The 24,653-nt window shown below is 45.8% G+C and overlaps 1 protein-coding gene across 1 annotated transcript; it reads left to right on the forward strand.

Moving 5' to 3' along the window:
• Positions 1-639: 639 nt before the first annotated feature.
• Positions 640-24,653, forward strand: LOC144486378 (metaxin-1-like). Its single transcript, XM_078204414.1, has 8 exons — positions 640-751; positions 10,266-10,335; positions 15,340-15,416; positions 18,767-18,859; positions 18,972-19,154; positions 20,021-20,097; positions 22,804-22,961; positions 23,185-24,653. Exons 1-8 carry the CDS (start codon positions 671-673, stop codon positions 23,406-23,408), a joined length of 963 nt encoding a protein of 320 aa, XP_078060540.1. The 5' UTR covers positions 640-670; the 3' UTR covers positions 23,409-24,653.

Raw genomic sequence — 24,653 nt, forward strand, 5'->3', positions numbered from 1 at the left:
ATAGTGTATAACTCCAGTATAATATAGTGTATAATCCCAGTATAATATAGTATATAATTACAGTACAATATAGTGTATAATTCCAGTATAATATAGTGTATAATCCCAGTATAATATAGTGTATAATCCCAGTATAATATAGTGTATAATCCCAGTATAATATAGTGTATAATCCCAGTATAATATAGTGTATAATCCCAGTATAATATAGTGTATAATCCCAGTATAATATAGTGTATAATCCCAGTATAATATAGTGTATAACTCCAGTATAATATAGTGTATAATCCCAGTATAATATAGTATATAATCCCAGTATAATATAGTGTATAATTCCAGTACAATATAGTGTATAATCCCAGTATAATATAGTGTATAACTCCAGTATAATATAGTGTATAATTCCAGTACAATATAGTGTATAATTCCAGTATAATATAGTATATAACTCCAGTATAATTCCTGTACAATGAGGAGTGGGGGTCTGTGGTGATGAGGATGACATCTCACTGATTCCTGTGGCTCCACTCAGCTCCTGGGGAAGGGGTGGAAACCCCACACTCAGCGCTGTCAGGCAGCCAAGGCGATCTGGATGGGATGTCTGGGTTGCTAGGTGACGCCCTGTCTGCTTCCGTGTTGGGGCTGTTCAGTTCCGGGTGCTGAAGTGGCGATGGCGGCGCCCTTGGAGCTGTTTTGCTGGAAGGGGGACTGGGGCCTGCCGTCCGTGGACACGGAGAGCCTGACGGTGCTGGTAGGTGAGAGGCCGGGGACTGGGCACCTGGACTGGAGCCCCTGGGTGTGGCGACCGGGGCCGGAAAATCTCTCATTCCCGGAGAGGCTGCAGGCTCAGAAAGAGCCGCGGATTCGGGGTGGTTTATATATAGAATAACAGATCCCCGGGAGTGAGTTACAGACTGGAATCTAATCGAGGGGTTCGGGGTGGTTTATATATAGAATAACAGATACCCGGGAGTGAGTTACAGACTGGAATCTAATCGAGGGGTTCGGGGTGGTTTATATATAGAATAACAGATACCCGGGAGTGAGTTACAGACTGGAATCTAATCGAGGGGTTCAGGGTGGTTTATATATAGAATAACAGATACACGGGAGTGAGTTACAGACTGGAATCTAATCGAGGGGTTCGGGGTGGTTTATATATAGAATAACAGATACCCGGGAGTGAGTTACAGACTGGAATCTAATCGAGGGGTTCAGGGTGGTTTATATATAGAATAACAGATCCCCGGGAGTGAGTTACAGACTGGAATCTAATCGAGGGGTTCGGGGTGGTTTATATATAGAATAACAGATCCCCGGGAGTGAGTTACAGACTGGAATCTAATCGAGGGGTTTGGGGTGGTTTATTTATAGAATAACAGATACCCGGGAGTGAGTTACAGACTGGAATCTAATCGAGGGGTTCGGGGTGGTTTATATATAGAATAACAGATACCCGGGAGTGAGTTACAGACTGGAATCTAATCGAGGGGTTCAGGGTGGTTTATATATAGAATAACAGATACACGGGAGTGAGTTACAGACTGGAATCTAATCGAGGGGTTCGGGGTGGTTTATATATAGAATAACAGATACCCGGGAGTGAGTTACAGACTGGAATCTAATCGAGGGGTTCAGGGTGGTTTATATATAGAATAACAGATACCCGGGAGTGAGTTACAGACTGGAATCTAATCGAGGGGTTCGGGGTGGTTTATATATAGAATAACAGATACCCGGGAGTGAGTTACAGACTGGAATCTAATCGAGGGGTTCAGGGTGGTTTATATATAGAATAACAGATACACGGGAGTGAGTTACAGACTGGAATCTAATCGAGGGGTTCGGGGTGGTTTATATATAGAATAACAGATACCCGGGAGTGAGTTACAGACTGGAATCTAATCGAGGGGTTCAGGGTGGTTTATATATAGAATAACAGATACCCGGGAGTGAGTTACAGACTGGAATCTAATCGAGGGGTTCGGGGTGGTTTATATATAGAATAACAGATACCCGGGAGTGAGTTACAGACTGGAATCTAATCGAGGGGTTCAGGGTGGTTTATATATAGAATAACAGATACACGGGAGTGAGTTACAGACTGGAATCTAATCGAGGGGTTCGGGGTGGTTTATATATAGAATAACAGATACCCGGGAGTGAGTTACAGACTGGAATCTAATCGAGGGGTTCAGGGTGGTTTATATATATAGAATAACAGGTACCCGGGAGTGAGTTACAGACTGGAATCTAATCGAGGGGTTCGGGGTGGTTTATATATAGAATAACAGATCCCCGGGAGTGAGTTACAGACTGGAATCTAATCGAGGGGTTCGGGGTGGTTTATATATAGAATAACAGATACCCGGGAGTGAGTTACAGACTGGAATCTAATCGAGGGGTTCGGGGTGGTTTATATATAGAATAACAGATACCCGGGAGTGAGTTACAGACTGGAATCTAATCGAGGGGTTCGGGGTGGTTTATATATAGAATAACAGATACCCGGGAGTGAGTTACAGACTGGAATCTAATCGAGGGGTTCGGGGTGGTTTATATATAGAATAACAGATACCCGGGAGTGAGTTACAGACTGGAATCTAATCGAGGGGTTCGGGGTGGTTTATATATAGAATAACAGATACCCGGGAGTGAGTTACAGACTGGAATCTAATCGAGGGGTTCGGAGTGGTTTATATATAGAATAACAGATACCCGGGAGTGAGTTACAGACTGGAATCTAATCGAGGGGTTCGGAGTGGTTTATATATAGAATAACAGATACCCGGGAGTGAGTTACAGACTGGAATCTAATCGAGGGGTTCGGGGTGGTTTATATATAGAATAACAGATACCCGGGAGTGAGTTACAGACTGGAATCTAATCGAGGGGTTCGGGGTGGTTTATATATAGAATAACAGATACCCGGGAGTGAGTTACAGACTGGAATCTAATCGAGGGGTTCGGAGTGGTTTATATATAGAATAACAGATACCCGGGAGTGAGTTACAGACTGGAATCTAATCGAGGGGTTCGGAGTGGTTTATATATAGAATAACAGATACCCGGGAGTGAGTTACAGACTGGAATCTAATCGAGGGGTTCGGAGTGGTTTATATATAGAATAACAGATACCCGGGAGTGAGTTACAGACTGGAATCTAATCGAGGGGTTCGGGGTGGTTTATACATAGAATAACAGATACCCGGGAGTGAGTTACAGACTGGAATCTAATCGAGGGGTTCAGAGTGGTTTATATATAGAATAACAGATACCCGGGAGTGAGTTACAGACTGGAATCTAATCGAGGGGTTTGGGGTGGTTTATATATAGAATAACAGATACCCGGGAGTGAGTTACAGACTGGAATCTAATCGAGGGGTTCGGGGTGGTTTATATATAGAATAACAGATACCCGGGAGTGAGTTACAGACTGGAATCTAATCGAGGGGTTCGGGGTGGTTTATATATAGAATAACAGATACCCGGGAGTGAGTTACAGACTGGAATCTAATCGAGGGGTTCGGGGTGGTTTATATATAGAATAACAGATGCCCGGGAGTGAGTTACAGACTGGAATCTAATCGAGGGGTTCGGAGTGGTTTATATATAGAATAACAGATACCCGGGAGTGAGTTACAGACTGGAATCTAATCGAGGGGTTCGGAGTGGTTTATATATAGAATAACAGATACCCGGGAGTGAGTTACAGACTGGAATCTAATCGAGGGGTTCGGGGTGGTTTATATATAGAATAACAGATACCCGGGAGTGAGTTACAGACTGGAATCTAATCGAGGGGTTCGGGGTGGTTTATATATAGAATAACAGATACCCGGGAGTGAGTTACAGACTGGAATCTAATCGAGGGGTTCAGGGTGGTTTATATATAGAATAACAGATACCCGGGAGTGAGTTACAGACTGGAATCTAATCGAGGGGTTCGGGGTGGTTTATATATAGAATAACAGATGCCCGGGAGTGAGTTACAGACTGGAATCTAATCGAGGGGTTCGGGGTGGTTTATATATAGAATAACAGATACCCGGGAGTGAGTTACAGACTGGAATCTAATCGAGGGGTTCGGGGTGGTTTATATATAGAATAACAGATACCCGGGAGTGAGTTACAGACTGGAATCTAATCGAGGGGTTCGGGGTGGTTTATATATAGAATAACAGATACCCGGGAGTGTGATACAGACTGGAATCTAATCGAGGGGTTCGGGGTGGTTTATATATAGAATAACAGATACCTGGGAGTGAGTTACAGACTGGAATCTAATCGAGGGGTTCGTGGTGGTTTGTATATAGAATAACAGATACCCGGGAGTGAGTTACAGACTGGAATCTAATCGAGGGATTCGGGGTGGTTTATATATAGAATAACAGATACCCGGGAGTGAGTTACGGACTGGAATCTAATCGAGGGGTTCGGGATGGTTTATATATAGAATAACAGATACCCGGGAATGAGTTACAGACTGGAATCTGATCGAGGTGTTTGGGGTGGTTTATATATAGAATAACAGATACCCGGGAGTGAGTTACAGCCTGGAATCTAATCGAGGGGTTCTGGCTGGTTTATATATAGAATAACAGATACCTGGGAGCGAGTTACAGACTGGAATCTGATCGAGGTGTTCGGGGTGGTTTATATATAGAATAACAGATACCCGGGAGTGAGTTACAGACTGGAATCTAATCGAAGAGTTCGGGGTGGTTTATATATAGAATAACAGATACCCGGGAGTGAGTTACAGACTGGAATCTGATCGAGGTGTTTGGGGTGGTTTATATATAGAATAACAGATACCCGGGAGTGAGTTACAGCCTGGAATCTAATCGAGGGGTTCTGGCTGGTTTATATATAGAATAACAGATACCTGGGAGCGAGTTACAGACTGGAATCTGATCGAGGTGTTCGGGGTGGTTTATATACAGAATAACAGATACCCGGGAGTGAGTTTCAGACTGGAATCTAATCGAAGGGTTCGGGGTGGTTTATATATAGAATAACAGATACCCAGGAGTGAGTTACAGACTGGAATCTAATCGAGGCGTTCGGAGTGGTTTATATATAGAATAATAGATACCCGGGAGTGAGTTACAGACTGGAATCTAATCGAGGGGTTCGGGGTGGTTTATATATAGAATAACAGATACCCGGGAGTGAGTTACAGACTGGAATCTAATCGAGGGGTTCGGAGTGGTTTATATATAGAATAACAGATACCCGGGAGTGAGTTACAGACTGGAATCTAATCGAGGGGTTCGGGGTGGTTTATATATAGAATAACAGATACCCGGGAGTGAGTTACAGACTGGAATCTAATCGAGGGGTTCGGGGTGGTTTATATATAGAATAACAGATACCCGGGAGTGAGTTACAGACTGGAATCTAATCGAGGGGTTCAGGGTGGTTTATATATAGAATAACAGATACCCGGGAGTGAGTTACAGACTGGAATCTAATCGAGGGGTTCGGGGTGGTTTATATATAGAATAACAGATGCCCGGGAGTGAGTTACAGACTGGAATCTAATTGAGGGGTTCGGGGTGGTTTATATATAGAATAACAGATACCCGGGAGTGAGTTACAGACTGGAATCTAATCGAGGGGTTCGGGGTGGTTTATATATAGAATAACAGATACCCGGGAGTGAGTTACAGACTGGAATCTAATTGAGGGGTTCGGGGTGGTTTATATATAGAATACCAGATACCCGGGAGTGAGTTACAGACTGGAATCTAATCGAGGGGTTCGGGGTGGTTTATATATAGAATAACAGATACCCGGGAGTGTGATACAGACTGGAATCTAATCGAGGGGTTCGGGGTGGTTTATATATAGAATAACAGATACCTGGGAGTGAGTTACAGACTGGAATCTAATCGAGGGGTTCGTGGTGCTTTATATATAGAATAACAGATACCCGGGAGTGAGTTACAGACTGGAATCTAATCGAGGGATTCGGGGTGGTTTATATATAGAATAACAGATACCCGGGAGTGAGTTACGGACTGGAATCTAATCGAGGGGTTCGGGATGGTTTATATATAGAATAACAGATACCCGGGAGTGAGTTACAGACTGGAATCTGATCGAGGTGTTTGGGGTGGTTTATATATAGAATAACAGATACCCGGGAGTGAGTTACAGCCTGGAATCTAATCGAGGGGTTCTGGCTGGTTTATATATAGAATAACAGATACCTGGGAGCGAGTTACAGACTGGAATCTGATCGAGGTGTTCGGGGTGGTTTATATATAGAATAACAGATACCCGGGAGTGAGTTACAGACTGGAATCTAATCGAAGAGTTCGGGGTGGTTTATATATAGAATAACAGATACCCAGGAGTGAGTTACAGACTGGAATCTATTCGAGGGGTTTGGGGTGGTTTATATATAGAATAACAGATACCCAGGAGTGAGTTACAGACTGGAAACTAATCGAGGTGTTCGGGGTGCTTTATATTTAGAATAACAGATACCCAGGAGTGAGTTACAGACTGGAATCTAATCGAAGGGTTCCAGGAGGTTTATATATAGAATAACAGATACTGGGAGTGAGTTACAGGCTGGAATCTAATCGAGGGGTTCAGGGGGTTTATATATAGTATAACAGATATCCGGGAGTGAGTTACAGACTGGAATCTAATCGAGGGGTTCAGGGTGGTTTATATATAGAATAACAGATATCTGGGAGTGAGTTACAGACTGGAATTTAATCGACGGGTTCGGGGGGCTTTATATGTACAATAACAGATACCCGGGAGTGAGTTACAGACTGGAATCTAATTGAGGGGTTTGGGGTGGTTTATATATAGAATAACAGATACCCGGGAGTGAGATACTGACTGGAATCTAATCGAGGGGTTCAGGGTGGTTTATATATAGAATAACAGATACCCGGGAGTGAGTTACAGCCTGGAATCTAATCGAGGGGTTCTGGCTGGTTTATATATAGAATAACAGATACCTGGCAGCGAGTTACAGACTGGAATCTGATCGAGGTGTTCGGGGTGGTTTATCTATAGAATAACAGATACCCGGGAGTGAGTTACAGACTGGAATCTAATCGAAGGGTTCGGGGTGGTTTATATATAGAATAACAGATACCCAGGAGTGAGTTACAGACTGGAATCTATTCGAGGAGTTTGGGGTGGTTTATATATAGAATAACAGATACCCAGGAGTGAGTTACAGAGTGGAAACTAATCGAGGTGTTCGGGGTGCTTTATATATAGAATAACAGATACCCAGGAGTGAGTTACAGACTGGAATCTAATCGAAGGGTTCCGGGAGGTTTATATATCGAATAACAGATACTGGGAGTGAGTTACAGGCTGGAATCTAATCGAGGGGTTCAGGGGGTTTATATATAGAATAACAGATATCCGGGAGTGAGTTACAGACTGGAATCTAATCGAGGGGTTCAGGGTGGTTTATATATAGAATAACAGATATCTGGGAGTGAGTTACAGACTGGAATTTAATCGAGGGGTTCGGGGGGATTTATATATAGAATAACAGATACCCGGGAGTGAGTTACAGACTGGAATCTAATCGAGGGGTTTGGGGTGGTTTATATATAGAATAACAGATACCCGGGAGTGAGATACAGACTGGAATCTAATCGAGGGGTTCAGGGTGGTTTATATATAGAATAACAGATATCCTGGAGTGAGTTACAGACTGGAATCTAATCGAGCAGTTTTGTGATGAGTGCTGGCTGTGTGAAGATTGGTGCCAAGTTTTGAATGGTGCATTGTTGAGTGACTCCTTGGTTTCAGACTGTCATCATTTTATTTTCTGTTTGCTTGCCATCCTTAATAAGTGAGAATTCATCGCGTTGATCTGCATCACCCTGATCAGTTTATGAAAGAGCAGTTGAATCAGTTTTCTGTCTGTGGTTGGGCTGTTCTGGCCGAGTGTGAATAAACAGGACGAATAGTTTGTGGTTCTCTGTTATATTTTCCAAACGTCATGCTTGTGGGGTTTGGGCTGCAGTCGACTGTCTCGCTCTGGTTCCATTACATCATCTGTCCTCAGTGTTTGGATGGAATTCTGGTTTGGCTCCTTACTGTTTATACACTGAAGGAATTACAGTAAAACTGCAGTCCTTCAGCCAGAACTCAGACAATCCCTCGTAATGATGTAGATTTAGTGGCTTGGCCCTCAGTGTGGAGGAATGGACCAGTACTCAGCTTGGGAGAGGAGTGCTGGAAGTTCAGTACTGTTTCTGCTCACTGCCCCATCAGGCACATATAGCGTTCGTCAAACGTAACTGACCACTGGCTCTTTAGGATTTTGTGGTACTGAGGAGTGTTGTTACTATTGTATTGAGCCTACAGACCCATTTGGTATTGCACATGAGAATTCAGTGTTCCAATGCTGGTTACTGGTGTATTTCCCTTCTCCCTCCACACTCCTGGACCCACTCTGGTTCAGGCCTTTTATTTTCATTCATGGGACATGGGCATCGCTGGCTGGGCCAGCATTTCTATCCCTGGTTGTCCTTGGAGGGGCAATTGAGAGGCAGCCACATTGCTGTGGTTCTGGAGTCACATGTGGACCAGACTAGGTAAGAACGGCAGATTTCCTTCCCTGAAGGACATTCATGAACCAGATGTGCTTTTCCAACAATCAACAACGGTTTCATGGTCATCAGTAGATTCTTAATTCCAGATTTTTACAAATTGATTTCAAATTCCACCATCTGCCGTGGTGGGATTCGAATCCGGGTCCCCAGAATGTTAGCTGGGTTTCTGGATTAATAATCTAGCGATGATACCAGGAGGCCATCGCCTCCAGTTGTTGGAACTGCTGACCTTGATGCAGAGACACCAGCAGGAGAGTATTGTGTACATGGGCTCAAGCTGTGCTGCCCTCTCTGCTGGAACAGCTGGTCAATGCTGGTTCCTTTAAACCAAACCTCCAAAAGACTTGGTGCCTTCCAGAAAAGCATGATGACTGGGAGAGGGGCAGCACTGGGCTATGTGTCTGTAGGGTGGACTGCACGCTGCTATTCTATATTTTAAAGAATTTGAAATAACTGAGAACTTGGAGCACTTTTTACTGCCACTGGGATCTGGGGAGGGAGAGGATCCTTTCCTTGGGGAAAGAAACGGACAGTTACATTCCTGGAGGAGAGAGACTCTCTCTCCCATCTCAACACCAGTCTGGGCACTGTCATGTAGAAGCCTTTAGGTATGTAGTGTACAACTTTTATAACCCCGTGCTGTACCTGTCCTGGGAGAGTTTGATGGGGGACAGTGTAGAGGGAGCTTTACTCTGTATCTAACCCCGTGCTGTACCTGTCCTGGGAGTGTTTGATGGGGGACAGTGTAGAGGGAGCTTTACTCTGTATCTAACCTCGTGCTGTACCTGTCCTGGGAGTGTTTGATGGGGGACAGTGTAGAGGGAGCTTTACTCTGTATCTAACCTCGTGCTGTACCTGTCCTGGGAGTGTTTGATGGGGACAGTGTAGAGGGAGCTTTACTCTGTATCTAACCTCGTGCTGTACCTGACCTGGGAATGTTTGATGGGGACAGTTTAGAGGGAGCTTTACTCTGTATCTAACCCCGTGCTGTACCTGTCCTGGGAGTGTTTGATGGGGACAGTGTAGAGGGAGCTTTACTCTGTATCTAACCCCGTGCTGTACCTGTCCTGGGAGTGTTTGATGGGGGACAGTGTTGAGGGAGCTTTACTCTGTATCTAACCCCGTGCTGTACCTGTCCTGGGAGTGTTTGATGGGGACAGTTTAGAGGGAGCTTTACTCTGTATCTAACCCCGTGCTGTACCTGTCCTGGGAGTGTTTGATGGGGACAGTGCAGAGGGAGCTTTACTCTGTATCTAACCTCGTGCTGTACCTGACCTGGGAGTGTTTGATGGGGACAGTGCAGAGGGAGCTTTACTCTGTATCTAACCTCGTGCTGTACCTGACCTGGGAGTGTTTGATGGGGACAGTGTAGAGGGAGCTTTACTCTGTATCTCACCCCATGCTGTACCTGTCCTGGGAGTGTTTGATGGGGACAGTGTAGAGGGAGCTTCACTCTGTATCTAACCCCGGGCTGTACCTGTCCTGGGAGTGTTTGATGGGGGGGACAGTGTAGAGGGAGCTTTACTCTGTATCTAACTCCGTGCTGTACCTGTGCTGGGAGTGTTTAACAGTTAGGACCATAGTTTTAGAAAGTAAACCTTAGTGAAAGATCTAAAAGCTGATTAACTTTTACTAACTGGATTTTTTTTCTGTCAGGCGTATGCACGATTTTCAGGAGCCCCCGTCAGAGTGCACAAGCTCTGCAATCCCTGGAAAAGTCCCTCAGGTAAGACTACACACTCAGCTGGTATGGTTCGAGTCACCATGAGTGCAGGCTTTCTCTCTGGGTGCCATGTTTCATTGGAGAGAATTATTCAGCCCCTTGAGCTTGCATAACCATTTGATTAGAAATAGCTGAAACTCCTTTTGCCCACCTTGATCCCAAATTCTTGATAAACCTTGAGTACAGAAAAAAATTAAGAGGATGATTCCAAGAAAGAGTAATTCCAGTTACTTGGGTAGATTGGAGAAGTTTGTGTTCTCATTACAGGAAGAGCAGGTGAGAGGAGATTTGACAGAGGTGTTCGAAATCATACGGGGCCTGGACAGAGTAGATAGGGAGAAATTGTCCCTGTTGGTTGAAATGTTCAGAACCAGAGGACACCGACTGAAGTTTGATTGGCAACAGAAGCAGTGAGGGCATTTGGAAGAACTTTTTAATGCAGTGAGTGGATGAGAGGGACTTGGAATGCACTGTCTGAGCAGATCCAACTGTGGCTTTCCAAAGGGATTTGAATAAGCATTGGAAGAGGGAGAATTTGCAGGAACTGGAATGTACAACGTCAGCCAAATAGCATCCTTACCCAATAAAAAACGTTATTGAAATGTTCCGCTCAACAGCTTTTCAGAGGAGACAGTTCAGATTTAAACTGCCTGCTGCAAGAAGACACACTTCCTGACATCATGGGGTCCTTGAATCCTACATCTAAATGAAGGTTATTTTCCTCTTTAGCAAAACTCAAAATTCACAGACTCCCAGACCCTGTCTCCCAATTTAAAACCGAACAAAAGCAGCTGTGGAGAAACCAGCTCATCATAAGTAGGTGTGAATAATCACCACCCATTTCCTCCCATTGCGAATCAATGGCTTTTAACTTTGCATCACTTATGTGGACAATAGAAGGTGTTGGTTAGGTGGTCACATGATTGAAACTGACTTCAGACGACAAATCTGTTACTTCAAGAACCAGAGAGAAACAAGCAGTCCGGAAACAAACCGCCACAGAAGATTCCTGTGTGGGAGACTCTCTCCATAGATACTAAAGTATCAAGAAAGTGGGATCACTTCAGGGAAGTGACATTGAGGTTGGAAGATCTGCCATGATCCAGTTTGATGGTCGAGTACACTCAAGGAGCTTTCTAGCCAACTCCTGCTCCTATTTTCTACGTTCCTATGTTCTCTCCACCTATTTTACAAGTTTGAACCCTGTCTGCTGTTTTTTTACTATCCATCTGACACAGGCAGAGATTTTTTAAAGCACGCAACCCAACAGCTGCATTGTCCAGAAGAACAGATCAATCATCCATCTTCATTTAGCTGCCCTGATGATGAACACAGAAGAAGTAGCAAGCTCAGACAAGCCTTAACTCACGAGAATCACATAACTTTAATTCTTACTGAAATAATCTATCTTCCCATTCTGTAATTTATTTGTGTGTGCCTGTACGTGTGTGTGAATGTTGGCGCGTTTTTAATATTTTTCTTAGACCAGGTTAAGGACAATAAATTGGTATCTTTTACAATTATGGCGCGTGCCGTTATGGCGCGTGCCGTTACGGCACATAGTTACGGCACATAGTTACGGCACATAGTTACGGCACATAGTTACGGCGCGCACACAACACTCACTGAATTGGCAAGTATTTCCTTTTAAAATCAAACTTGTTTCAGTCAAATGAGGAGTGGGGAAAGAGGGGAGCCGTTCTATCTCCCCTCACCTGATTGTTACATGGAATCACAGACACACTGCAGTGCAGAAGGAGGCCATTCAGCCCATCGAGGCTGCACTGACCACAATTTCACCCAGGCCCTATCCCCACAAACCCACATAGTTACCCCGCTGATCCCTCTAACCTACGCATCCCAGGACACTAAGAGGCAATTTAGAATGGCCAATTAGCCTATCCTGCACATCTTTGGAGACCAATGCTTTTCCAATCCCATTTAAAATTAATATAAAGTTTTTAAAGTTTATTTATTAGTCACAAGTAAGGCTTACATTAACACCGCAATGAAGTTACTGTGAAATTCCCCTAGTCACCACAGTCTGGCGCCTGTTCAGGTCAGTGCACTTAACCAGCATATCTTTCAGAATGTGGGAGGGAAGCAGAGCACCCGGAGGAAACCCACGCAGACACGGGGAGAACGTGCAAACTCCACACAGACAGTGACCCGAGCCGGGAATCAAACCCGGGTCCCTCGCGCTGTGAAGCAGCAGTGCTAACCACTGTGCTACTATTCATGCCTGTCCACTAGCTTTTGGTGATTTCTGGACCTGGATTCTGATTCGACTGTTCCTAACATTTAGAAAATATTCTGAGGGGTAGCACTGTACCATTGAGGCTGGGTTTCTCTGAAAGAGGAACCCTCTGCAGTAAAGAATCACAATCACCCTTGACTCTCATTAGAAACTACTCCTCAGCTTAAAATGCTAAATGGCTCTTTATCCTGAGCCCATGGCCCCTAGTTCTTGATTCTCCAGCCAAAGGAAGCAGCCTCTTGACATTTACTCTGTCAAGTCTTCAACACCTCTTATTCTTCTAAACTCCAGAGTATATTGCACAGAATTACAGCACAGAAACTGGCTACTCACTGCGACTGGTCCATGCTGGTCTTTATGCTCCATACATAGGGGAAAATGATGGAATCTATTGTTAAGAATTCAGGCAGGATCAACATGGTTTTGTGAAAAGGAAATCATGTTTGACTAATCTATTAGCCGTCTATGAGAAAGTAACGAGTAACATGGATTAAAGGAAGCCTGTGGTTGTGGTGTACTTCTAATTTCCAGAAGGCATTTGACAAGGTGTGCTTGGTGTAGGGGGTAACATATTAGCATGAATAGAGGATTGTCTAGCTAACAGGAAACCGAGCATAGGCATAAGTGTGTCATTTTCGGGTAGGCAAGTGGAGTGCCACAGTGATGGATCCCTGCTGGGGCCACAACTATTTTCAGTCTATATTAATTTACTTGGTTGATGGAACTAAATGTATGGTCACTAAATTTGCTGAAAACCTACTTTCCTGCCTATCTGATGCAAGGAGTCTGCAAAGAACAAAGGAAATTACAGCACAGGAACAGGCCCTTCGGCCCGTCCAGCCTGCACTGACCATGCTGCCCCCGACTGAACTAAAACCCTCTACCCTTCCGGGGACCGTATCCCTCTATTCCCATCCTATTCATGTATTTGTCCAGATGCCCCAAAGGGATATAGAAAGGTTAAGTGACTGGTGGAGGCAGGGTCATTGAATATTTGTAAGGCTGAATTAGACAGATTCTTGATTGACAGGCAAATCAAATGGTAAAAGGAGTAGGAAGGAAAGTGGATCTGAGGCCACAAACCAATCAGCCATGATCTTATTGTATTATACAGCAGGCTCAAGGGGCCGAATAGCCTACACCACTCATGTTCATTTGTTTGATCTGATGTATATATATATGAATTTCCTCCAACCCTACATCATCTAACCCTATCAATTTACCCTTCTATCTCCTTATGTGCTTATCTATTTTCTCCTGAAAGCATCGATACCACTCTCTGTAAATAATCTTTGTGGTAACAAATTTCTTATTCCCACTACTCTCTGGATAGATAAGTAACTTAACCTTAAAATCAGGGCCAAACTTTTCTGCAGCGGAGTAGGGAACCACTTTCAGACACAATGGGTGGTTGAAATATAGAACTCTTCCAGAACATGCAGCAGATGACAGCTCAATTAATAATCTCAGACCTGGACCCATTCTACTTACTCTCCCCTCAAAGGACAATCCCTCTTATCCCAGGAACCAATCTGGTGAACCTTTGTGGCTTCCCTTCTTAATGAGACCAGAGTTGTATATGGGTGTGATCTCACTCAAGTCCTATCTAATTAGAGCATGAGTTCCTTTTAGCTCCTTACTGTTGGCCTAAATTGCTTGCTGCAGCTCCATGTTAACTTGCTGTAAATGCTGTCTGGGGAAGTGTCTGTTCTACTGTCCTGGTCTCAGGTTTGATGAGTAGTAATTGGGGAGCTTCAGACTGAAGTAACTTGTGAGGTTGGAAGCCTCCCTGCTCAGTGATATGAGCTGTGAATGAGTTTAACCCTCAGTGTCCACACTAGTGATTATGCATTAGCTGGTAATGTTTCTGTGCTCTTTATTAACAAGACTATAATCACCATAGGTTTGGCAGTACTGAAATACACCACAGGGCAGTGAATGAGCAAATACAAGGCGGGAGATCCCCTTGAGTACTTTTCCTTTTTAAAAGGACCTTGGCGATTAGTTACTGGTTTCAATTGAGTTTGTTCAAGATTTGCATTGGTATGAACCATGACCCAGTTGGAATGGATTCTCCTGAGAGTTAATTATGTTCCAGACATCATTATGGCTTCATATCAGGAGCGAGGTCTATCCCACTCAGACACTACTTCCTCTGTTATGCAGAGTTTCCAAGTACCCACACAGTCTGAGCTGTTCCAGATCTGCAGCAGTTGTCCTTCTCTCGCTGTTTTGCCCAACATGTGTGTTGAATTTAATGGGGTTGAGAATAGTTGCTGCTATTAAATTTGCATTTCCCTGATGGAGCCAACTACCGCAGGCTGGACTTGGCTTCTGGAGAGCAGCACCAGCTGGTTAACAAGAACTCGGTGATGTCAGGAAGGAAATGATAACGGTAGACAAAATCTGCCCTGAAAGGCTCCTTGGGTAAAGGCCTGATGTAACAAGCAAGCCATTGAAACAGGCAGGGTCTTAGCAACTCATCCTCAATCTCAGTTGGGGTATTAATAATTTACTTCACAGTTTCACAGGCTAACGAGGTCAAAGATCAGACTGTGAGCGTGGCCTGGGGGTCAGAGTTCCTTTCAATTAATCCTGTTAATCTTCTCGCTGTCCAGGCATTTGCTTAAAGAACGACCCTCCCCTCGGGTGAGGGGTCTCTAGCACATGTTTAAATCCAGAGTCACAGCTATCCTGTGGCGGGACAGAATTAGATCCAAAATGAACCTATTTCTTCTATTTTCTTGCAGGGGTTTTGCCAGCACTGAAGACTGAGAAAGATGTAGTGTCGCAGCCTCTCCAGATTCTCGCATACCTCAGGAAACAGGTACACCTCCATTTTTATTACCATTGTGTCCCATTGAATGAAGTTTGCTAATCTGTGTTATGATGTTGCTAGACAGATTAGATTTGTCTTGCAAAGTGTTAGCTCCCAATGGAACGTTTTTTCACTTAATATTTAAAGCCTTTTAAAACTTTAATTAGTGTAGTTTTTGGCTGGCGCCCCAGATAGAACAGCCAATGATCTGTGCACTTTGTAATGTTCTGTTAGCTTTAACAAAATAAGGTTCATGCGTTTCAGACTGAGGTTTTTCTCGCTCTTATGACTGAATAAAAGGTTCTTTCTCAGAATGGCAACCGGTGACAAGTGGTGTCCCGCAGGGTTCAGTGTTGGGGCCACAGCTGTTCTCTTTATATATTAACGATCTAGATGACGGGACTGGGGGCATTCTGGCCAAGTTTGCCGATGATACAAAGATGGGTGGAGGGGCAGGTAGTATTGAGGAGGTGGGGAGGCTGCAGAAAGATTTAGACAGTTTAGGAGAGTGGTCCAAGAAGTGGCTGATGAAATTCAACGTGGGCAAGTGCGAGGTCTTGCACTTTGGAAAAAAGAATAGAGGCATGGACTATTTTCTAAACGGTGACAAAATTCATAATGCTAAAGTGCAAAGGGACTTGGGAGTCCTAGTCCAGGATTCTCTAAAGGTAAACTTGCAGGTTGAGTCCGTAATTAAGAAAGCAAATGTAATGTTGTCATTTATCTCAAGAGGCTTGGAATACAAAAGCAGGGATGTACTTCTGAGGCTTTATAAAGCACTGGTTAGGCCCCATTTGGAGTACTGTGAGCAATTTTGGGCCCCACACCTCAGGAAGGACATACTGGCACTGGAGCGGGTCCAGCGGAGATTCACACGGATGATCCCGGGAATGGTAGGCCTGACATACGATGAACGTCTGAGGATCGTGGGATTGTATTCATTGGAGTTTAGGAGGTTGAGGGGAGATCTAATAGAAACTTACAAGATAATGAACGGCTTAGATAGGATGGACGTAGGGAAGTTGTTTCCATTAGCAGGGGAGACTAGGACGCGGGGGCACAGCCTTAGAATAAAAGGGAGTCACTTTAGAACAGAGATGAGGAGAAATTTCTTCAGCCAGAGAGTGGTAGGTCTGTGGAACTCATTGCCACAGAGGGCTGTGGAGGCCGAGACGTTGAGCGTCTTCAAGACAGAAATTGATAAATTCTTGATTTCTCGAGGAATTAAGGGCTATGGGGAGAGAGCGGGTAAATGGAGTTGAAATCAACCATGATTGAATGGTGGAGTGGACTCGATGGGCCGAATGGCCTTACTTCCGCTCCTATGTCTTATGGTCTTATGAATGACAGCCAGTAGAAGACGGAGTGTGTACAGGTGCGGTAAGCTCCCATGGTTAGTGGGGAGATTTCCATCAATACAGTAACCTTGGTTGTCAGCTCATTGAGCCGGTTCTCAGCACACGGTCATGTGGGATTTACAGGCTCAGAAAATTGTTCGTCTCTTTCTGATAGCCTGGTGCCGATACGGAAACTTCCAAAATCTCAAGAATGAAGGTTGCTTTCCCTGAGTGATGTGCTCGGGTATCACTTGTGCTTTTGAACTGTGCTTGGCCAGAACCAGGGCCTTATAAAGAGGGCACTGGGTGCCTAGATCAGCAGACCAGTCAGATGTTTTGCTGGTTTGGAGAATCTGGGTGTTTCTACACATGGTAACGTGGAGCCCTGTATGGGTGAGTGGCACATTTCTCACATCCAGAAATGACTGGAGTATTAAGTGGACTGGCAGTGAATTCAGCTACAGTGAAACTTGTACAGGAATTGAACAATCGTATCATAGAATCCCTACAGTGCAGGAGGAGACCATTTGGCCCATCGAGCCTGCACAGACTCCGACAAGAGTATCACACCCAGGCCCTATCCCCGTAACCCCCCTAACCTACACATCTTGGGACACTAAAAGGCAATTTAGCATGGTCAATCCACCTAACCTACATATCTTTGGACTGTGGGAAGAAACCGGAACACCCGGAGGAAACCCGCGCAGACACGGGGAGAACGTGCAGACTCCACACAGACAGTGACCCAAGGCCGCATCAAACCTGGGTCCCTGGCGCTGTGAGGCAGCAATGCTAACCGCTGTGCCACCCTTCAATACTGAAGGAAGTGGACAAGTTCAGCCAGCTTTTAGTTGTCTTCTGCTTTACTCTCTGATTTAGACCATTTGCCTTCCAGATATTGAGGTGAAGTGGCTGGAAATTCTGTGCATCTAAGTTTGTTCTGCCATTGGAGACCAGCTGCTGTAAGGGTCGCGTAAACATGACACTTTCTCCAAAGGGGTGCAAGGATTGCGGCAGAGCTTGTCGGTTTGTACAGGGTTGTTCTGGAGAGTTGGGAGTGAGCAGCTAAAATTCAGGCAGTACATGAGAGAGGAGCTCTAAACCCCTGTGAGTGGGAATTGTAACTAGCGTGTGGAATTTATACCACCCACATGGAAAATGTACAGCCTCGTTCCTGGGGAGTGCATTTTAAACTGCGTGATGGTGAAGTGAAATACTTGCTGGTTAGACATTGGGGTTTCAGAGCTCTAACTAGTAAAGGAAGCTTTGAGAGGTGAGGTTTTCTCTCATTTCCTCACTAAAACGCATTTCAAACAAAAGGTTCTCCCCAGCATCATTGTCAGTAGTAATGTGGATTAGATGAGGTGGATGAGCAAGATATTCAGCGAGGGAAACATCAGTATGAAGCTTGATACAGATTCAGGTGTGTACCAGCAGCAGCGGACACTGAAAGGCCCGGTGGACGTGACCTCCACCCCCGTCCTGGCTGAGATCGGGACAGACTGGGACCGTTGGTCTGGTCTAATCGAGTTTGTGTGATGCAGTTCTGTGCTTCCTGTAATTCACCCCCCTCACCAGAGGCCTGGTAACTCTGGTGCAGCGCTGGTAACTATGACAACTCAGTGTTTACACAAACAGGACAGGAATGTGATCCCTTCCAGAGGAAATTCCTGCGTTGCTAACTACTTCCAAATAACAGGTCAGTGTCAGTGGGAGGGATCTATTCTACATTTCCTGTTTCTGGCTCAAATCTGAATGTTTTTAACTCTATAACACCTCGAAAGTGACCATTTAAATATTGATGAAAGTATTGAACTGGCGCATATATAAACTCTGAGCGTCTATCCTATATATAAACCGACCAACCTTCTTGGTTGTTATTCTATATATAAATCTCTGTTAGTTCCAAACCCATAACTCATTCAGTTTGTTGTATGTTAGACTATGTGGATGCCCAGGGTTTTGTGATATGTCGGCTGAAGCACTAATTACTGATATTGCCATCTCCCTTTCTCTGTTTAGAAATACAATGCTGACTATGGGTTATCAGCAACACAAGGAGCTGATACACTGGCCTTTGCCTCTCTAATTGAAGAGAAGCTACTCCCTGCACTGGTGGGTGCTGCATCATTTCTAATCATCAGTTGTTCTTCACTCTGTTATTTGAGAGGTCCTGTCTGCCTGTGTTCAGCGCTGAGTTTAATCTTTGTACCTTTTCTTTGGTCAGATCTACATGTTTTGGGTTGACTCCAAGAATTACGTGTCATTTACGAGGCCCTGGTACGGGGAGGCGATCCCATTCCCCCTCAATTTCTTCCTCCCGAACCGCATGCACACCCACTTCCTGGAGCGTCTTCGCCTGATCCGAGGTGGCCAATGGAACGACAATGAAGAGGAAGCAGAGAATGAGGTGGGTGGAATGATCCAGCACCTTATGGCTGGTAAAATTCAGGAGCATTGTTCAGGGTTGCCACTGGTGTTATTAGGGTCCAAGTTGTGAAGACAAGAGCTGGGGGCGGGTTCAGTTGCACGGAAAATTGGGGAATGAAACGAGAAGGTAGGAATGCAGCTTAGTGATGAGGCGGCTTGTTACCAGAAAATAAAGGAAGGGACAGAGTGTATCAACCTCATTTTGCAACAGATTTATACAAGAGTAGAAAGAAAAGCAATAATAGAACAAGCTTTAAAGGCTTCAGGGGTAATTCTCCTGTCCTGCTGCACTGCTCGAGTAGCACAGCGGGCTGGGAGATATCAGCGGGGAGTCTGTAACGGGTTTCGTGACCAGTGTCCAGCCAATTGCATGTCTCCCAGGGCGTGTTTTTTGGCGTAATTAGCCTCGTGCTGGAAATTAGCGCCAGGCTGATTACAACATGGAAGCCGACATTTCTCTATCGTTAGATACCATCCGCCCAGGATGGAATCCTCGGGGCTCACTAATGTCTCCCACCCCGATTATGTCTCAATGGACACCAAGCCGTGATCACAGCATCCGGTAGAGGTGGCAGAGGGACTTCCCTGGAGCATTCTGGGAGAAGTCGGCCCAGCAACATCTACTGAGAAGTGGAAGATCGTCACAATGAAGTTTCAACAGAACCAATCTGTCCGGCATTTTAGTACCAATTGCGCTAGGCAGGACAGGTGTTACACTTGCAGATTTCTCCAATGCCAAAACCTGTACCTTCCTTTTTTCACAGTAACTTCATTGCAGTGTTAATGTAAGCCCACTTGTGACTAATAAATAAACTTTTGTAGTGAACCATGACTGTTTGTTTTCAGATCTACAAAGAGGCTCGTGAGTGTCTGACGCTGCTCTCGCAACGGCTAGGGTCACAGAAGTTCTTTTTTGGAGACTCGTAAGTCATTTATCCCTTTCCGTGCTGTGGAGATGAAGGATTGGTTATTTTTCAATATTGATGCCTGTGATGAAAGTGTAGAGCCTGGCACAGGTGGGCCCAGCAGACAGGTTAGCCTGGCACAGGTGGGCCCAGCAGACAGGTTAGCCTGGCACAGGTGGGCCCAGCAGACGGGTTAGCCTGGCACAGGTGGGCCCAGCAGACAGGTGAGCCTGGCACAGGTGGGCCCAGCAGACAGGTGAGCCTGGCACAGGTGGGCCCAGCAGACAGGTGAGCCTGGCACAAGTGGGCCTGGCACAAGTGAGCCTGGCACAGGTGGGCCCAGCAGACAGGTGAGCCTGGCACAGGTGGGTCCAGCAGACAGGTGAGCCTGGCACAGGTGGGCCCAGCAGACAGGTGAGCCTGGCACAAGTGGGCCTGGCACAAGTGAGCCTGGCACAGGTGGGCCCAGCAGACAGGTGAGCCTGGCACAGGTGGGTCCAGCAGACAGGTGAGCCTGACACAGGTGGGTCCAGCAGACAGGTGAGCCTGACACAGGTGGGCCCAGCAGACAGGTGAGCCTGGCACAGGTGGGCCCAGCAGACAGGTGAGCCTGGCACAGGTGGGTCCAGCAGACAGGTGAGCCTGGCACAGGTGAGCCCGGCACCATTTTTCAGGTATGCCAGCCCTGGGCCAGCTTCACCAGTCTGATGGCAAAGCAAAAGGGAGCTTTGAAGGAAAATGAAAGATTTGAATGAAAACGAGACGTACTGCTTCCTCTCTAACTTCTACCAAATATTTAAATCGGTGCCTGGCACCCCTCAATCTGCAGGCGCAATGCTGAGGCTGCCAAGAATGTTCAGATTTTGGGACAGAATCCTTTGTGCTCATTCAGGACTGACATTGCTGCTCTGGTGGGTTTTACCACTGAAAGTGATTTATTACCGGACTGGAGTTAACAATTCTTGCAGGGACCCGGGTTCGATTCCCGGCTCGGGTCACTGTCTGTGCGGAGACTGCACGTTCTCCCCGTGTCTGCGTGGGTTTCCTCCGGGTGCTCCGGTTTCCTCCCACAGTCCGAAAGACGTGCTGGTTAGGGTGCATTGGCCATGCTAAATTCTCCCTCAGTGTAACCCGAACAGGCGCTGGATTGTGGCGATGAGGGGATTTTCACAGTAACCTTGTTGCAGTGTTAATGAAATCCAACTTGTGACTAATAAATAAACGTTTTAAATATAACAAAGACAGCAAAAGCTGGGAGGAGAAATTTGCATATCAGCTTTTTTCAGTAACAGCTGTTTTGGTTTGGATTGCTTCCATTGCCCAGGATAACTGATGAAGTCAGTTTGAAAACTGGGTACTAGGTCCCCCTCCTCTCCTGAAGGTGCTGACTCTCACTGGGGTACAGGGTCCCTTCCCCTCCTCTCCTGAAAGTGCTGACTCTCACTGGGGTACAGGGTCTCCCTCCTCTCCTGAAGGTGCTGACTCTCACTGGGGTACAGGGTCCCCTCCTCTCCTGAAGGTGCTGACTCTCACTGGGGTACAGGGTCTCCCTCCTCTCCTGAAGGTGCTGACTCTCACTGGGGTACAGGGTCCCCTCCTCTCCTGAAGGTGCTGACTCTCACTGGGGTACAGGGTCCCTTCCCCTCCTCTCCTGAAGGTGCTGACTCTCACTGGGGTACAGGGTCCCCTCCTCTCCTGAAGGTGCTGACTCTCACTGGGGTACAGGGTCCCTTCCCCTCCTCTCCTGAAGGTGCTGACTCTCACTGGGGTACAGGGTCCCCTCCTCTCCTGAAGGTGCAGACTCTCACTGGGGTACAGGGTCCCTTCCCCTCCTCTCCTGAAGGTGCTGACTCTCACTGGGGTACAGGGTCTCCCTCCTCTCCTGAAGGTGCTGACTCTCACTGGGGTACAGGGTTCCCCTCCTCTCCTGAAGGTGCTGACTCTCACTGGGGTACAGGGTCCCCCTCCTCTCCTGAAGGTGCTGACTCTCACTGGGGTACAGGGTCCCCTCCTCTCCTGAAGGTGCTGACTCTCACTGGGGTACAGGGTTCCCCTCCTCTCCTGAAGGTGCTGACTCTCACTGGGGTACAGGGTCCCCCTCCTCTCCTGAACGTGCTGACTCTCACTGTGGTATAGGGTCTCCCTCCTCTCCTGAAGGTGCTGAATCTCACTGGGGTACAGGGTTCCCCTCCTCTCCTGAACGTGCTGACTCTCACTGTGGTATAGGGTCTTCCTCCTCTCCTGAAGGTGCTGACTCTCACTGGGGTATGGGGTCTTCCTCCTCTCCTGAAGGTGCTGACTCTCAGTGGGGTACAGGGTCTCCCTCCTCTCATAAAGTTAATGGTTGACCCTGGGTATTGTTTGACTTGGAAATATGTCATCCTTTCTTTATTATCAGTGGGTTAAAATCCTGAAACTCCCGTGCTAACAGCACTCTGGTCTACTTCACCACATGGATCTGCAGTGGTTGAAGAAGGCAGCTCTCCACAATCTTCTCAAGCGCAATCAATGCTGTCTTTGCTCGCAAAGCCCATATTCGGACCAATGGATCAGAATCTGCACCCTGTGGCTTTGCTTGCAGAGCACTAACTTCGTATGACTGGAAAGTCAGTTTATTCTCTGGAGCATGAATTTGTTTTGTCTGCAGTGTGTGCTGTTTCCCTGCAGTCTTTAGTCTGTGTCGGGGTAGCTGTGTTGAATGATTTATCTCCCTTTCTATTTTAGACCCAGCTCCTTAGATGCCATCGTATTTGGACACTTGGCACCACTTCTGAAGGCAAAACTACCCAACAGCAAACTGCAGCAACACCTGCACTCACTTGACAACCTGTGTGTACTCTGCACATCCATCCTTGGTCTTTACTTCCCAAATGATGGCTCAGGTAATCTAGGATTGGCCCCGCTGACCTTCCCTCAGCTTACTCTATTTCCTTTTTGTGGAATCTTGCTGTGCCAAATATTGCTGCCATGTTTGCCCGCGAATTGACAACTTAACGTCACGTTATCCGCTCATTGGAAAGAGCTCGTGTTGCTTGAAGGGCATTAACAACAATGTAAATTCCTTCTTTCTCGTCTTTGTTCTAACCTTTCCCTCTTTTGTTTCAGAGCCTGAATGCAGCTCAAAGAAAGTTCCCCAGAATAGTTCATCGGATTCTGATGAAGATCCTCATAAGAGACGTAACCAGATCTTATCAGTGATAGTGGGGCTCTCTGCTATGATCAGTTATGCTTTCCTTAGTGGTATTTTGTCTATTCAACAGGTAACAACACATAATGCACTAAGGCAGCCCTCCCCACTGGAGGAGGATGATGTCGAGGAGGGACAGTGAGAGCGTGGGGGTAGACGGTGGGACCCACACACACACACATATACGCAGTGATAGAGAGAGGGGGGGGTGGGCTGTGAGGAGCTGGGGGGTGGGCTGTGAGCAGGTGGGACCATTTCTGCAAGCACTACCCCAAGATATGGCAATTGAAAGAAAGATTACAAGCAGATTCCAGATCTTAATGTTATTATTGTTTGTTTTTTGAAACATTTAAAGACTCGTTTGGCTCAGGTTCTTAAACCCTGCAGCACAGGCCAGGGCCAAAAGAAATTATAGTTCGCAACTTTCCAACCCCATGAAGAAATAGAAATGTTAAATATATTTCTGTGGCCAGTGGGGAGTATGAGTGTGACTGCTACTGTAATACTGAGTTGATGGGAACAGTGTCTCTCTGCTTTGACTATTCATTTTTAGCTATCTAAATAAAATTCCATTGTCAATTATTGTGTGGTTCACTGCAGGAATTGAATGCTCTATAACACAAACCCAAGGTTAGATTCTGTTTTGGAACTCAGCCAAAATATGGAACAAATGTACAAATGTTTGTAATGGAGAAACCAAATCTCCATCTCGATGCTCATGAACCCAAAGCGTTTCAGTTTGGGCCGCAACTGCTCTGCCTTGAGTTGTGGGTCCTGAATATCTGTTTTCACCAATCTGCATGTTCCTCGGTCAGGCTGACGTTTCAGATTCAGATAATCTTTTGCTCCCGGCTTGTGAATGTGCTGTGGAAGACGTGGGTATCCAACTTTCTGGAGTGTGTTTTATTTTTTGCACCTCGACCAATTTCCACAAGAGTTTCCGATATTCAGCTTTTGGATCTGCTCAGCTTATCCAGCGATAGTTTGTCGAAAGGGAGGTGAGAGAGAGTTGTGTGTGGCTGCTGGACAGCGGTGTTTCAACCTCAGGACAATTCTTTCCTCGCCTGTACTTTCGAGTAGGTGTCACTGGACAGTGGTTCAGCGTGGGAACTCTGGGAGCTATGCTTGCTGGTAAGACTCACCGAATAATCCAAGAACAATCCTGTTTGGTGGCTGTTTCACCGTTGTTTGGATAAGTTGGTAGTCACATTCATGTGAAATTTAGCACCTCAGTGGTATTTGATTTCATTTACTGACAGGTTAGGTGCCATTTCTCTAATATTAAAGAATGATATGTTTATGCTGCTAAATTGCCTGTTTTTTAAGGACAAAGTTCTATTTTAAACCGTGGAAAGCAACCCGTGAATAAACTGAATGTTGAAAAGTG

This window comes from Mustelus asterias, unplaced genomic scaffold, assembly GCF_964213995.1.
Source record: "Mustelus asterias unplaced genomic scaffold, sMusAst1.hap1.1 HAP1_SCAFFOLD_326, whole genome shotgun sequence".
Taxonomy (NCBI): domain Eukaryota; kingdom Metazoa; phylum Chordata; class Chondrichthyes; order Carcharhiniformes; family Triakidae; genus Mustelus; species Mustelus asterias.